Source organism: Cuculus canorus, chromosome 16 (genome assembly GCF_017976375.1).
Source record: "Cuculus canorus isolate bCucCan1 chromosome 16, bCucCan1.pri, whole genome shotgun sequence".
Lineage (NCBI taxonomy): Eukaryota > Metazoa > Chordata > Aves > Cuculiformes > Cuculidae > Cuculus > Cuculus canorus.
Window position 1 is genome coordinate 9563375 of NC_071416.1, and position 15663 is coordinate 9579037.

The 15663-nt window shown below is 48.4% G+C and overlaps 1 protein-coding gene across 1 annotated transcript in view; it reads left to right on the plus strand.

Moving 5' to 3' along the window:
• The first annotated feature begins 12046 nt into the window (after nucleotides 1-12046).
• The window catches only part of MYT1 (myelin transcription factor 1), a 69578-nt gene continuing 65961 nt past the window's right edge, over nucleotides 12047-15663 (plus strand). Inside the window, exon 1 of the mRNA XM_054081581.1 lies at nucleotides 12047-12177. Coding sequence (XP_053937556.1) covers nucleotides 12153-12177 — 25 coding nt within the window. The 5' untranslated portion in view covers nucleotides 12047-12152. The remainder of the gene's footprint in view (nucleotides 12178-15663) is intronic.

Genomic DNA, 15663 nt, shown 5'->3' on the forward strand with positions numbered 1-15663 from the left:
TTGAACTCCTCCACGGCTGCTGTTAATAGGTTAATGAGACCCTCGTCTGGCGGAGTTAGAGTGCCTGGCTTTCTAAGATAAAACTATCCAGCGACATTAGGAGGTTGGGCCTCTTTATGACTGAACGCCATTCATCCTGAGTACACAAGAGCTCGCAAATTTAATAAGCAGAATCCATTTCAGCCCCGTGGCCTGCCATGGCAACAGGAGAGAGGGGCTCCAGCCTCCGCTGCTCAGGCATCATTATCTCCAGGGCCATCTGCTCCAGAGAAGCACAATTCCAAACTCATTTAAATAGAGCCAGCCTGAAATATGTGATGATTTTCCCCAGTCTCCCCCTCCATGCCGGCTTCCCCCCCTCGCTGCATGCAGCTACACCTCCGCACACAAGCGGGAGGAGATGTAATATTGAAAGGGTGAGGAGAGGGTACGGGAGATAAGATTCTAGTGATAATGAACTGAGGGAAGGTGAACAGGGGAGGGAGGAACTTTCCTCCTTTGGCAACGGTTCCCTGAGAAAGCAAGAGGTTGCAATAAATTATAAATGTATTTTTCAAATCGTCTTCTTGGAAGAAATATTTGATAAACAATGATTCCTCACCCTCTCCAGAACTCAACCTCTCTGGAACAATTAAGTGGTGAAGAAAACTAACCTAGCTAATTCATTTTTTTTTTCCCTGCTTCCTGACTGATGGTGGGCTGTCCTCGTCATAAAGAGATGAAATAAATTACTATGTCCCTAAACGTGTTCACCTCTCCTCACCAGAGACATTTTGGAGGGCTTAGGGGTTTCAATTCTTGCGAGGCTCAGACAATTTACACCCATGCTGCATCATGTTTAGGGGCTCCCAAGCCAGGATTTGGGATGGGGACCTCTAAGAGCTCGCTGAGATGAGTGACCTCAAGTGCAACCCCGAACCGGAGCGGAGACGACACAAGCTTTGACAGAGGGACATAAAGAAGAGTGTGTGGAGCTGCACCGTGCCTCTGCTTCTGAACAAAGTAATTTTTAATGCATCTGTTTTATTCTGGATGTAACTCGCTGGTGTGTTGGCTGCAGGATCTGTAAGGAGCTCGTGAGCCAAAGCAGGGGCGATGGGGCATGTGGGTGGGCTTAAAAGCCTTTGTCCCTACAGTGCACAAAGTTATGAGGAGATGGCCAAGAAACAAGGAGACCCAGGGAGACATCCTGGCAGCACCCAGGCTGGGAATGGCATTTCTCTGCTCAGCCCCTCCGCTCTGGGCAGCGGGAGAGATGCTGCAGCCGGCGGGGGAAGAAGTTACTGCAGGAATTCCTGAAAGATGCCACTTCTCATTTGTTTTCTGTCAGGGTTTTCTGACCTCCGCTTGCTGGGTCACAGGAGTAAATCTGTCACGGGCTGAAAGCTGGGTTTCCTCCACCGAGATGGAGGCAGCACCCGTCTGCTGAGCATCCCTGTCCCGGCTGAGCATCCATAAATGTGGCTGGAAACAATTCCCCTGGTCTTGTGTTTGTAGGTGTGCAGCATGGATTCACCACACAGCATAAGCACACATGCACAGAGGGGTCGAGGCTGCAGACGGGATGGGAAGCTGCAGCCCCCTTGGCTTTCAGGGCAGGCGTAAAGCAGGATGCGAGACTTTACCAGCTCCCCATTCATGCACACGCAGTGCTGGGGTCTTTTTCACCTGAAGCTCCTACCTGCCAAGTTTCCTGGCTCACTCCATGGAATTTGTGTGGATTACACAGAGTGAGGCTGCAGTACATCAACAAGATCAAATAAAAGTGTAGAAATGCATCTGGGGGGTGAAATTAAATCATATATATTCATTACATTTATTTAGTGATGTGAAGCCTCCCAGTGCCCATAACACTCTGTATACCCTGTCATCATTTACCTACAGTGCAGGCAGCCACCTCTGGGAGAGAGCGTGGCAGATGGCCAGAAAGCCAGCACAGCATCGCCGAAGCAGGGACGTGATGAATGCCTACCAGGATGGACGTGTCTGCCCTGGCCCCTGGGAGAGTTGAAGGAGGCAGAATGGAATTATACATCTTGGATATTGGAGGTTTTTCACTGTTTTCTGGGGTGTTTCAACTTCTCCTTGTGTGGATTTTTGAAGCGGAGCGCTTGCTTAGGTGAGGAAATTGTGGTTACCATTGGTGCCCACCCCTGGGCAATGCCAACACACATATGCAAGACATCTTGGATGGCCAATGTCACAAGCGTCCTCTCCTGGAGGCTGAAGCTGATTTGGTCACATCCCTTAATTTGCACAGATACAATCTTTAAGTGTTCCCTAACTCAAGTTGTCAAGCTATTGATTAGGAATGCAGACAGAGCACACCCCGGGTGATAAATAGTGTATGGCATTAACTTATAGAGAAAGCCTCTATTGCCTCAAAATATTTTTTATGTTGATAAATTGGAGGATTGACCACAAAATCCATAATAATATGTCTTTCTTTGTAGCTCGGTTAGAAATTATAAGGTACCAAGTGTTATCAGAGATGAATAAGCTTAAAAGTATTTGCAGAAGTATTTTAATTTATTAAATGTGTAGAATGGTTGAAAAATTCATAAGAATGGTTTCACTGCGAGTGTTTCAGCTTTTTCTTTCTTTTTTTTTCCTAACACCGCATGAAGACCTGAACCTAAACAGGCCTTTGAATCCTCATCCTAGACAGGGATTTGGCCAACAAACAAGCAAACAAAAACCCCTTATGAAGACACAAGTTCAGCTCCTGTTTTCTTACTTAAAAGAAAAGTAGTTTCCTCTAAAGAAATTTCGGACTTTTCATCCCCTTGTGTAAATCCTTGTCAGAAAAGTCCCAGGAACTGACATTCACAGGAATATGAAGCATTCACTTCAGATGGAAGGAAAACCAGATGTCTTCACTCACAGACTGATGTCACAAACTCCATCTGATCCTCTGTGACATCTCAGCCTGGAGTTTCATGGACCTCCTTTCACCAGCCAGCCTGGGCTCTTGCCTTAAGCACATGCATTCAATTATTTAGCAAGGAAAATTGGCTCCTGTAACTAATAAATTACCTAATTTACCCCCTTAATCCCGTTCTAACATCTTTAAATGAGTGCCAGCACAGGTGAGACCTCTCGGAGAGGAGAGCTAAATATCGCTCTCTGCCTCATGGCTTGCTTTCAAGTGTTCATTTCATTCCATCTCCGTTGTTCAGAATTAATGTTGCAAGGAGAATGGTGGAGAGCTTTTCTAGGAAAGCATGGCAAGTGCCCAGCTCCAGCAGAAAGCAGCCTACCACCGCGCAGATCCCTCTACCGCAGGTAATTCATCCCGGATGGCAAAGGCTGGGCTTGGCTTGTTTGAAACGCTCAGCTGTTAACAACGTGAGAAAACCCACTCATGGGTCAAAGCTCTCCGAGGAAATCTTTCTGCCTTATTTTTCAGGTTTTTAAGAGATAAAGCTCAGCAGGTGGGAAGGAAGAGACTGAACAGGGCAGCTTTTCATTCTTCCATAAGCAAATTCTTGGCCGCAATTTCTCCCGCTCCTGGTGCCGTGGCCTAACGTAACTAGACAGCACAGACCGAGATCTTTCCTGCATAATTGTGTGCTTCACTGGACTGACACCGAGAATGAATTTAGCTCATCTGAGGCTCAGCTGGAGATGGGGTGGCTTTTGAAGAGCTTACGCTCTGTCCCAGTGCATCACCCTTCATTGATGGATCACCTTTGCTGCAGACTTTGACAAGAGGTATGAAATTATCATCCAAGATGCCCCTCAGAAAGGCTTTGAGCCATTTCCCATCAGATTTATACCGTGTAGGGAGGAGTGAGGCCACTAGCACCTCCCTTTGCACCCACTTGTCTAATTCTGCAGGTGATGGAGCTGGCTGGGGCTGAACGGGTGGCACGGAGGTAAAAACGTGCTGTGAACAAGGTCTGGGCAAGCCCAGGAAATCAGCAGATACCAACAATTTGGCTTTAGTCTGATACAAATCAGCTCTTAATTTTGATCTCATTAAAAAGAGTTTAACAAAAAAGCAGGAAATTTGGCATTTTCTGATGAAAATAAAACATTTGCATCACTTGTAGTGAAGAAGCACTGGGTTAAAAATTCAGGAATATTTGGGTCAGGCTACAGTTATAAATGTACCTAGCATCATTCCTGATATCTATTTCACATGCAGCCTCGTTTTCTTGCATATTTTCTATTTTTATTTTCTTTAATGGGTTTCAGCCGTGATATTTTTAAGAGCAGAGCAGCTGCCATTGCTGTGCTGGCAGCCCGGTTGCCATGGCTGATACGCAGGGCTTGTGCCAGAATTTTGTTGGTCAACAAGCCGCTGTCAGCACGGTTGGGCAGCGTGTTTCCATAGTTCTCCGTGGAGAGGGGCATCTGCAGGTGAAGTGATGCTGAAACTCCTTCTTAAAGGATTCATCCTAAATGCACTCATAGGTCCGTAGTCTTTAAAGTGACTATTTAGTACCCTAACAGCTGAACTCTCTCCAAATTAGCCGGAAAAGCAAGCACAATTTTTAACACAGCACTGGTGGAATAGCTCATTTGTGCTAATCAAAAGGGAGCGATCAGCTTGATATTGTCCCCTCTTAATTTAATTCATGGACTTCAAAAACCAAAGTTTCTTCAGATGCAGGTGCCTTGAGAACATCCGTTTTTAACTCATTTGAAGCAGTGAATTCCTCTCGCCGGACTTAATTAGGGACAGGTATTAAAACAAATCGAGGAAGAAGATCTTACAAGAAAAGTGGTTTTATTAGGAAAGGACTGTAGGGCTTTTAATTTATGCCAGAACAGCTGTCCTTAAACTGCTTCTCTCTTATGAGCAGATTATCCCAGCGAAGGCTAAGAGGCCATGGAAAACAAGGAGCAAGTTCTGTTCAGAGCTTTTAGTCCCCGTCTGCACCACCATCATAAGAAACCACGCAGCATTTGTCTGGTCCTGCCTTGGACTGCAGCGTATTTCTGTTTTCTTACAATCTAGACTCATCCCAGTTTGTTTCTGAGCGAATTGCTTTTTTGTTCATGTTGCATATTCCCTAAACAGTCGTATTAGTGGTGACAGCATGTCATTGTGATGGTGTTATGACACATGACGCCAAACTAGTATTAACATAGCATTTCTTTTTAAATCTTGTCTGAAAACATATTGTTCTCCCTTGCCAGAGCGTCTCTGTTTCTCTCACCCTTTGCCATGGGTTCTGGGTTGTCTTTTTTGGTTTAACTCGGCTGTTGCAATTGGGCTGATAGGCAGTGAATACAGAGGCATTTTGCTGATCATTCAGGTGATGAGACCTAAGGACAGAAGGTCTCATCTGCCCACGGTTGTCCAGAAGCCTCTGCTGCAGGAGAGCCCCGAGCCCATGTTTTCCCAGCTAACGTCCTCCTTCCTCGAATCCTTCACCTTGCTCAGATTTATTGAGTTTAGATTTATGAAGTTGAAGTTTCAAGATCCCCATTGCTACCATGGAGTTATTTATATTTCTACATTTCCTTGTACAACCTCAATTAAAAGGTGGACTCTGAGGTTCCCCAAATGGTGAAGTCAGTCTTAAATTCAGAAAGCTCATGAAGAGAGGACAGCTGTACTTGGGGGAATGAGGAGTTCTCTGTGTGCACGAGGGGAATGAGTAGATGCCTCGTCTTGAGCAGAATCCTCTGCTCCTCTGATGCAAGGTCTGGGGGATGCTCACTCAGCGACGGAGCTAGTTTGGCCTGGCAATGAAAGTTGTTTGCTAAATAATAGATATTATTTTAAAGCAGAATAGCTCTTGTTTCCCAAGGAAGGGATTTTTATGTTAGAAGTGAGTATTAGGAGAGCAGAAATCACTTCCAGTCTTTGTGACAGCATGATTCTTGCTTCTGGGCAAATGTCTGCATCTGAGGGAGCCCAAATTGCCAAAAAGGAGCTGCAGCCTTCAAAATGGAGAAAAATACAGGTGGCCTTTCCTGCTGTACCCCTGCTCAAGGCAGAAGCCCAGGGCCCCATCGAGCAAAGTGCTTGTCCCTTGCTGGTCAACAGGACAAGGAGCAGGAGACACCCCGAGCTGCAGCTCTGCATCAGGAGCCACCAGAGGCTTTGTTCAGCCTCTGTGTGTGACCAAGCTGGCAAGACCTGGGGGCATCTTTGCCCAACCTCTCTCCCCTCCTCAGGGGTGCAAATATGTTCTGGTCCAGGCTATTTTAGTGTGTCCAGCCGTTGCTGGCTGTGGGGGATTCCTGGCTCTCAGCCTGTTAGTGATGAAAGGAGGACGGGATGCGATAAGTTGCACAGTAAAGCCCTCCAACAGCACATCGATGAGGGTGAAACACCCACTTTCCTCCCCTGTGGATGAGCACAGACCCCATCCCCATCACCCTGGACATGTGTACCCCACAGCTCCTCCTGCCTCCTTGCCCCCACCCCATTCCTCGCAGTGAACCTTTGCTCAGGTTTTATTTTTGCGTGTTTGCTTTCCCATCCCTCCTTCTGCTCCCTGACCTGACAAGGGCTCCTTTTAGCAGAGTATTAATTATCATCACAGTGCTGGGACTAGTAATTATCCCTCCCTTGTGCTTCATGGCTTCCCAGCACGGCTAGCAACGAGGACAGGGTGAAATGGCTCAGCTGGCAAGGGGCTTGTGGTGTGTGTCTTGGAGCTGTTGTAATTGTCCTGTGCCAGAGAGGAGGGAATGAGGGGAAGAAGAAGGGTAAGGAAAAAATCACCTCTTTGGAGTCAACGGTGAATTTGAGAACTTGGCTTGTAGCATTTAACCAGGATGTTTGCTTCCCAGTGGCTCTCAGAGTTTATAATCGAGAAGAAAAGTAGGAGTAACCTTAGATTACTCACCAGGAGATGCCCAAGGGGACTGAGAGGTTGATAATGATGTTTTTCAGTGCTGAGGAACTCCCTTGTAACAAGATGTGTGAGGAGGAAACCCTGATAGGACATACAGAAGGGCCACAGGGAGATGATTTCTAGGATGTGAGTACACCTGCATGTTCCTCTGTGGGTGTTTGTGTGGGGCAACTGCAGAGGCTTTGATTATGATGGCACTGTATGGGACAGCAGAGTGGGGGAGTGTTGAGGTAGGAGCCCAAATGCACAAGGCACAGTGCTACCACCACTGCCAGAAATGCAACAGATCTCTATTGTGAATAGAGCACAAAAAAAAAGAAGAGGAAAAAACACTCCCTGGCCAAAACCGTGAATTTCTCTTCGGCAAAGTGACAACACTCTGCTAGTGAAAATTGCCTTTCATTACAGCAGGGAGGGGAAAGGGAGATAAAAATGAAATAAGCTGTGCTTTTTTCCCTCTTTATGTTCTTTTTGCAAACCTGTAAGGATTCTTTCTGCCTTTTTCTCCACAGTTTCCTCCAGCAGTGAGAAGGTTTATTACAATTTATTGTGTATTTATCTAAGTATTTAGAGATCTCAAGCAAATCACAGCCCCAGTCTGGCAAACACTGCTAATAGGCATTGCAAGAGGCAGGGTGTGCTCTGAGGACCTTTTACTCAAAACAGAGAAGCCAAGTGTCGGAAGGAAAATGGATGAAGATGTTTTCCCATGGCCACCCTCAAAAATCCGGAGTAAAAATGAACTCCAGATCTCCTACCGTTTAGGCCCTTGTGAAAACATTGCAGCTGAGGATTGTAGCAATGGACCTGGGATGCTGAAGTCCTAAGCCAGGAAGCAGCAACCTGCCCTTGCCACTGCTCCACCTCATGCCTGAGATTGGGACAAACTGCATGTGTGAGACCTGAGGCCATGCAGGTGTGTACTGACCCACTCACCTGCTGCCAAAGGACATTCCCATGTGTGGCATCGTGGCAGCCACAGAACTGAACTCTGCAGCTTTTGCCTGTGCCAGTTATAGAGATGCCCAATGTTGAAGATGCTCCCCTTTGGTTTGCCAGCATGGGCGAGTCTTGAAGGACACTCATTCCATGGAAAAGCACTGTGCAAGTCAACCCTCCCGGTCCAGATTGGAAATCCTACCCCTGGGGAATGAGGATAAGCTCATTAATGAGAGCAGAGAAAATAATACCCACCAAGGTAGTGATCATCCCTGCAAATATAGCTGTCCTGAGAAACTCGGTCCTCGAACACATAAGCACTGCATGTCTGCCTTTGCAGCGAGGGGACTTTGAGCATGTTCTTGGATACAGTGGAGTCAGCTGGGCTTTAGGACTCTGAGCTAAGGAAGATGATTCTTAGGTCTGCCAGTGACTCTGTAACCTTGGTCAAATCACTCGTCGTTTTGAAGGGGGTGGAAGATGATTCGGTGCAGCTACCGTGGAGGGTTGGCAGCCCCAGCTCTACATGTGTTCAGAGAAAGAGAGAAGTTGCAGCACTGAACTGAAAGTGTCAGCACGGCTTCAGCCTCCTCCTGTCACCGGTTTGGAGCAGCCGGGGTTAATAGGGAGTCTGCACTGACTGGCATTTTCTTGGCTGTCCCCTCTCTGGCTCAGCAAAGACAGTCCAAATACAGCCCCGAACCACCACGTGCCTCAATTTCCCCATCTGCTACATGAGGCTAATCATCACCGTCAGTTTTGTATTGCCAGCACTGCAGTTCCATGCCCGCCCTAACAGAAAAAGGCTTTCTCCATGAGGGTGAGGAACCCCCTGGAGCTGAGCAGCTCCCCTGGTTGGGCATCCCCCATCCACAGCATCTCCACTTATTCTGGGCATGTGTACATCCCTCCTGCACACCAGATAACAAACTGGCTCAGGAAACCGCATCCTTCCTCCATCTCGTCGGAAGGCAGATTGCTTACGGGTGGAGGAAATCTCCTGGAGAGTGAACCTTGTCAGCAAAAATGCAAATATTTGGAGACAAAGTGTTCATTACAGCAGAACTTGATTTCAGGGTCAACCCTTTTTGCAGCAAATTGTTAGCCAGCTAAAATGTTTATTGTCACCACACTCTGGCAGTTTTGACAGTACCTATCAAGTTGAGCTTGACAATATCTGCATACTGCGGCTCCGCTCTCCCTCGCGCAGCGATGAGAGGTGCTGGAGAAAGAGATTTAAGACAGAAGCAAACAGTCAACATATAATTGGAACTCCCCATTTCCTTGTGAAAAAGCTGGGGCTGCTGTGGATCAGGGAAGCTGTTTAAGAGGAGGAAAGTATAACTCAGGCTGTCGGTGATAAGGTGATGGGGTACAGAGAAACATCTTGGTGATGGGGGGAGGTTTCCGATGCAAAACTGCACACATGGAATTATAAACTCCTCCTGGTCCAGCAGCGCATCAGCAGAAATCGCAGCCTACACAAAGATGATATTTCCTTCTGTCTTTTTCCACGTGAGCTCCGTAGCTTCCCAGGACCCAGGCAGGGAGGCATCTAGATATTAGTGGAGTTTCTGTGGTTTGTCTCCATTTCCATCTGTGCTCCAAGGCTGAATCTGCTCCCCTTAATGCCTGCACAAGGCTGGTGGCACCTGGGAAAAGCATCACGCTGCTGGCAAGCCCAGAGCCCAAAGAGAGAAGCTCCCAAATCTTTGTACTGTGCTCTGAGACCGAAGGATAGAGGGAACCAGAGCCAGCCCTGCTTTGCTGAAGGGAGGGAAGAGGAGCCAGCAGCAGGAGTTTGAGGGAAAAACAAGAACGAGGGTGAGCCATTGATGAAAACACGGACAAGGAGTGGACAAAGCAGCTGCAGCCACAGGCCTGCTAATAACATTTTGGGGGCTCTCTCTACTAAACAAAAGACAGCAGGTTCCAGCTCAAGAATGGACTAATTTTACTCGTCTTTTTGCTTCTCTGTGTCTTTACCTTTTTTTCCAGCTAATGCACAGGGATGGTGTGCCAGTCTGGAGCTGCTGTGAATGGGTTTTATTTCCTTGCTTGTTGGAGCTGAGTGAAGGCTGTTTCATCTCAACAGGCTCCTTCCAACACCCCTTAATTTGAGATCCCCTGCATGCAGGAAGCAATGGAGTTGAGTGACCTTGCTGAATCCTGGCCGTTGCAGCTGCAGGAGAACAGGGAAGAAAAAGAAAAGATGGGAGGAGGAAGAGGCACTTTGCTGTCTCCCATTAAGGCCCCAAGAGGCCGAAGATGAGAGAGCGAAAGTTTCAGATTGCCAGGATGTAATTCAGAAAGTCATTTTCCAAGCGCAGAGCTCTCTGCAATGTCACCTCTCATCTTCCAAGGTGGGGATTGAAGGGACAATAAAGCACAGCGTATTCTGCAAAGACAGAGCTGCTAATTCAAACAAGGAAGAGGTGCCAGTCCCCAAACAGGCTGTCTCACACTCCCTTCTGCCGGGAGATCTGTGCGTTCAGATGTAGCTGTACAGGGAGCTCAGTTCCAGCTCCTTTCCTGAGCTCTATCCAGCCTGGACGAGTGGTTCAGCTCAGCTAAGCATGGCACATCCAGGTCCTTCTAAGAGCAAGGATCTCCAAAAAAAAGCCCACATGTTCAACAGTTACACTTTGAATTTGACTCAAATTCCTCACTTGCAGTTCAGCCCAATGATGTTGATGATTATTACTATTATTTTCTTAGCCCTCCCGAGGTCAGCAGAAGAACAAGATGGATGTGCAGAAGAAAAGGCGCACTTTGATATTCACACACCCCTTGCCCCAACCCAGCAAAGCTGTTCCTCCCTGCTGCCTCTTCCAGCTCTCTGCCTTCAAAGAAATCTGGATTAAGGAGTTAGATGTATTCAACAAAGAGTCCAGCCCGGGATCTTGCACCAAAGAGTGAATTAGCCTCTTGTTCTACATTTTTTGCCAACCTTTATTCCAATCACATTCCCCTTATGTTTACAATATCAAAAAATACCCAAATACACAGGCATGTCCTGCTGAGATAAATTGCATTCAACTCTCCTTCAGTTAATATCAGCTTTGTCCAGGGCTCCTTGTTACTGGTGCCACCTGTCCCTCCAAGCACAGGCTTTTCCACTTTCGCTTTCCCAAATTACCCGAGCTAAGGCTTGGGTGGGCTCTCTCTCTCTCTCTGCAAATGCACTTATTCAGCCACTCAGGCCAGGGTGCTGAGTTTTTACACTGTTAATCGGGCTTTTTGCCAGGCAGTCCCTCCTCTCCCCTGCTTTCCCCTCTCTGCAGGCTAGGGCTGACCCACAGAAGGAGCTGCCCTTGTTTTTACGTAGGGTAACGAGTAGAGTGTAGTGAGTCACACAACCTACAGAAGACACTTTGCCCTCCAAACCAATGGGGTAACAAAGTTAAGTGAGATCACACACGTTAACCACAACGTGTGTGGTTACTTAGTTACTTTTCTTATTCTATTATTATTATTATTATTATTATTATTATTATTATTATCTCGTGGTTACTATTTCTCTGCTTTTCCATCTGGAAGGCCAGTGAGAGTGTTCCTCAATGGCCTGTAGCCAGTTTTCTCCAGCTGGGATCAGTTCAGTCCAATGTTGCCATCTGTCCTTTGAGGCAGAGGGACATCCTCTTCCATTTCAGCTCTCTCTCAGAAGCAATTCCCCCCTTCCCATCCCTCCGGCACCCTGAACTCAACCAAAGCATCAATGAGCTGTGTTTGGCCATCAGTAGACTCGTGCTTTTCTTAAATGACTTGGACACATGAGGGGTGCAGTGGCCTGACTGTTGGGTTGCCCAGATGGTTGGATGCTTATCCCTCTGCCCCATCCCTGGGTGAGCTGGGGGGGACTCCGCAAGCAGAGACGGTGTCTTTGGGGTCTCCTTGACGTAGTGGATGGGGCTCCCCGTGGATGTTTGGCTTGGCAACAGGGAGGGGGATTCCACCCTCTCAGCCCTCTATTAGGATGTGCATGTTGTCACTTCATCTCTCTCTTAACTAAAGGGAGAAACGAGGCTCTGAGACCCAAACCGCCGGGGAGGACGAGTCCCCTTGCCCAGCTTCTTCCCCCCTCCCCACGTCCAGCCGGGAGGAGGAGGAGGGGGGGGGGGGGGGGGTGCTCATCCCCAGGGTGAGGGGGGGGCCGGGACAGCAGCTCCTTTGTGCGGGGACCCCGCGGATTGGCCGCCGAGCGCTCGGCACTGGTTTTACGGTGAGGTCCCATTGGCCGCCGCCGCGCATAAGTTTTTGCTCCGGACGGCAACTTTTCCCAGGGAGGATGGAGTGACCCGCGGCGGCTCCGCTTCCCTCCCTCCCTCCCTTCTTCCTTCCTCCCTCCCTCCCGCCGCCCCGGGCGAAGGCAGCCGCCGCCACCCGGCAAGGATGAAGCTCTGCGGGACTTTCCTCGGTTCGTAGCCGTTTGCCGGCAATTGGGGGGGGGTTGAGTGTAGGAGAGGGGCGCTTAAAGTAGGTCCTGAGCATCTCCTCCCTGTTTTTCTTCTGGAGTACTCGAGCAGCTTAACCCTGCTTAAGCCACGCCTCGGCAAAGGGGCTCGGCTGCCGGGGGAGGGCGGGAGGATGGTGAACCCACAAACTCTTCTTGTTTTAAGGTGTTTTTTCCCCACGTGGGAGGATGGAAAGGGATTCCCCGCTGGTGTTTCTGAGCGCAAGTTTCCAGCGTTTGCGTTTAGCGAGTGAAATCCCGGTCTCATTCACCATCTTTCCCCCTCCTCCATCCTCACTTTGCACCGCTACAGGTGCAGGAGGGGGGGGAAAGGTGTGAGCAGCCCCCGGTGCTGCTGCCCGAGGCACCGGCCGGGCTTTGTCCCCCTAATTACAAAGGATGAGGAGGAAATGTGTGTGTGTGGGGGGAGGGTGTGAGAATAAAGTCCTGTTTTCTGTCGCTTCTGGTCACAGTTTTGCTGGGGGAGGTGGTGTTTTGTTTGGTTTTGTAGTCGTAGGTTTGATTCTTTTCCCTGTTGAACATTGCTTGGTAATAAAGGGTCGAGGGGGTGTTAGTAAATATGAAGTCAGTTCGTGTCTGCTCGGCTGAGTGCGTTTCGGTGCCTGCATTAACCGAGGCACAAAGGAGAAAGTTTGGGGATAATGCGAGTGTGCCTTTTGCAAAAGGCGGTGATTGCGCCAATTGTTGCTCTTCAGGGAAGAAAAGAGCTCTAGATTTGCGTTAGACAAAGGCATTGCCCCTTCGGGAAGGACCCGCCCAAATCGGGGAGAGCGCCGGAGAGCGAGCAAAGGGTTATTAAAAGTTTTTTTTTTTGTGGGGTTTTTTTTTGTGTGCCTGTGCGTGTTGTTCCATCTGCCAGGGGCCTGTAGTGGGCAGGTTTCTTCGCAACCCTTCAGCTGTTCCATATACAATATTAATGCTGGCCATTTCTATTCGGCGTACAACAGCACTAATTGTAGTCTGAGGCATTAAGGCAGCCAGCCCATCTGCATAGAAGCTTTCAGAAAGAAACAAGGGGAAAAAAAAAATTCTTTCACCCCCAGCTGGTAACCGGAGAAGTTGGTGCCAATTACGAATGCATAAAGTTTGAGATCTAATTTACGTTGAAACAGACTCAAAGAAGCCCACGAAATGCAGCGCGGTGGTTTTATGTCTGTGTTTACACAAGCAAACACAGTTTTATTTTAAATAATCTCGAAGTTGAAAGGCTTGATCTGAAAACACGAGTGCAGAAAGATTAAAAAAAAATGCAAAGAGGGGATGGGAACGTGAAGGGAATCTACTTTTTAAAATCGTTTTGGCTTCTGCAGGGGACAGGGACCCTCGGGGCACCCCTCCCAACGAACCGAAGGTGAAAATACTTCTGTATTTATTTTATACCTCTCTGCCATATGAGTCCCTTTAAGGAAGGGGCAGCTTTTTCAGAGCTGGGAACGTATAATAATTATTTTCTCCCTGAAAACAAAGTGCAAAGTGACTCAGAGCTTTAGGGGTAAAAAGGGGAAAGGTAAAAAAAATGCCTTAAAGGCTCGAAAATGCCTTTAAATCTCGAATATGCGTTAAAAGCGGGCGCCGGAGGAGCTGTCCAGGGCTGTGGTGCTGATCCGCGCCGCGCTGTCCCCACGCGTGGAGTCGCCTCCCCCCGCGGGCTCCTCCAGGTTAGAGGGGTGACGGCCAGCCTGACCCAAAGATCTTCGAGGGTTGAGAAGGGATTTGGGGGCTGCGAGATGGAAATCTCTGCCGGAGTTGGTGGAAACTAGAAACTTCAGTTAAAGCACTGCAGGGTTTTGGAAGGTTTTGAGGGGAAGGGGAAGTCTACGGAGTTTGGGAACAAAGAAAGGCCAAGCCACAACCCAGAGCTTAGTAGAGTGGTATCAAAGCTGTCAGCTGCCTCAGGGCTCCTAGGAACGTGGTGTGTTAATAAATGCAACAGCAGCAATAATAAAATGAATTTGTGCAAACACTGAGAGGCACACACGTGTTTGCACGTGTGTGTGTGTTCGGATACATGCGGTGTGTGTGGGCACAAATTTATGTGGAAACACATGCAAGTAAACACACTTCTCTCCTGCTTTCCAGCCTATCCATTGTGCTTTTGTTTCTCAAGTTTTAGCATTATGCCTCTAAATGGAATAGCAGTGGAGAGGACCAGGCAGCATTGTGAGCAGAGGAGCTGAGTCCCCCCCCGTCCCTCCCTTTGATTCTATCGCGGGTGCAGAACAATGGAGATGCAGTGTAGCACCAGGCCTGCTGCCTGCAGATAAGACTTTAATAGAATTTCTGAATGCCAAAGGTTTAGGATGTAAAATATCCCTGTCTTCGTGGTGTGTCCAAAGCAGATAGAAAACGGCTTTTCAGGAGTACTCTCTGCTGAATACCTCCTTTATGTTAATGGCTTATGAGCACACCAGGCTTGCGAGCCATGGAAATGGGCATCATAAGAATCTCCAAAGCTGCTTCAACAGTTTAGAATTAGTATTTCTGTCGCCCTCTCCCCAATGCAACTCCTAAAATAAGAGATCAGATCACTCTCCCTGCCATGTGCCCCGAAACGGTCCATGGGTGAGCCGGGGCTGCATCCAGCACTCAAGCCCATGCTGACAGGCAGAGTTAATAACGAATATGGACCAAAACCCTGGGCAGTGTGCAAGGTTTTTCAGCTTCTGCCTGCACTGAACTTGACACAGGGTGGTGGTGCGGACCTGGAGAGCAGCTGCTGAGGCTCCCGCAGCTCTGGAGCTGGACTTTCCAGCAGGAGAGCTCATCCCTAGCAGGATTCAACTTCCCCTGTCAGGCTCTGCCTCTGCTTTCTCAACTTTCTAAAGGCTCCTGGGTTTTCCGTCCATTTGTGAGCTCCTGCATCTTTTTGGAAATCTTCATTAAGATGACAGTAAAGTCTTCATGGTCTCCGCGATGCTGGGGATGGCTGGGGGAGAGGGATGAGGGGGGTACAGGGGTAAGTTCTGGGTAAAAACTTGGCTCCTCCTTGGAGCGGCAGCACGTCTGTGTTTCTTCTCGCTGTTTCCGAAAAGTTGCAATTCAAGTGCTAATGCTCCCGTTCCCCGGGGGGATACACGACGGGATGCGCCACTGCCCTTCCTGTCGCACGATCTCTCCCCTCACTCCCTCCAGCTTGGTTTTCTTCTCCCGAGGTGGCCAGACTTCCACCGAACAGAAGCACCTTCAAGGCAAGATAATGTTAGCCTCTGGAGAGTGCGTCTCTTTCCGGGCAGAGATGGAAGAACACGCACTTTTCTCTCTTGGAAGCGATCCCCAAACTATTTTAGTCACCGTTTTCTTTTAGGACTTATCGTTATGTTATTTCCCTTCCCATCATGAAGCCCAAAACGTAACCGCGAATCCATCCTTCCCCGGGGCGAGGCGATGTCTGCTGGGAATAACTTGTGTCATTTATGTTTTGGTTTTTTT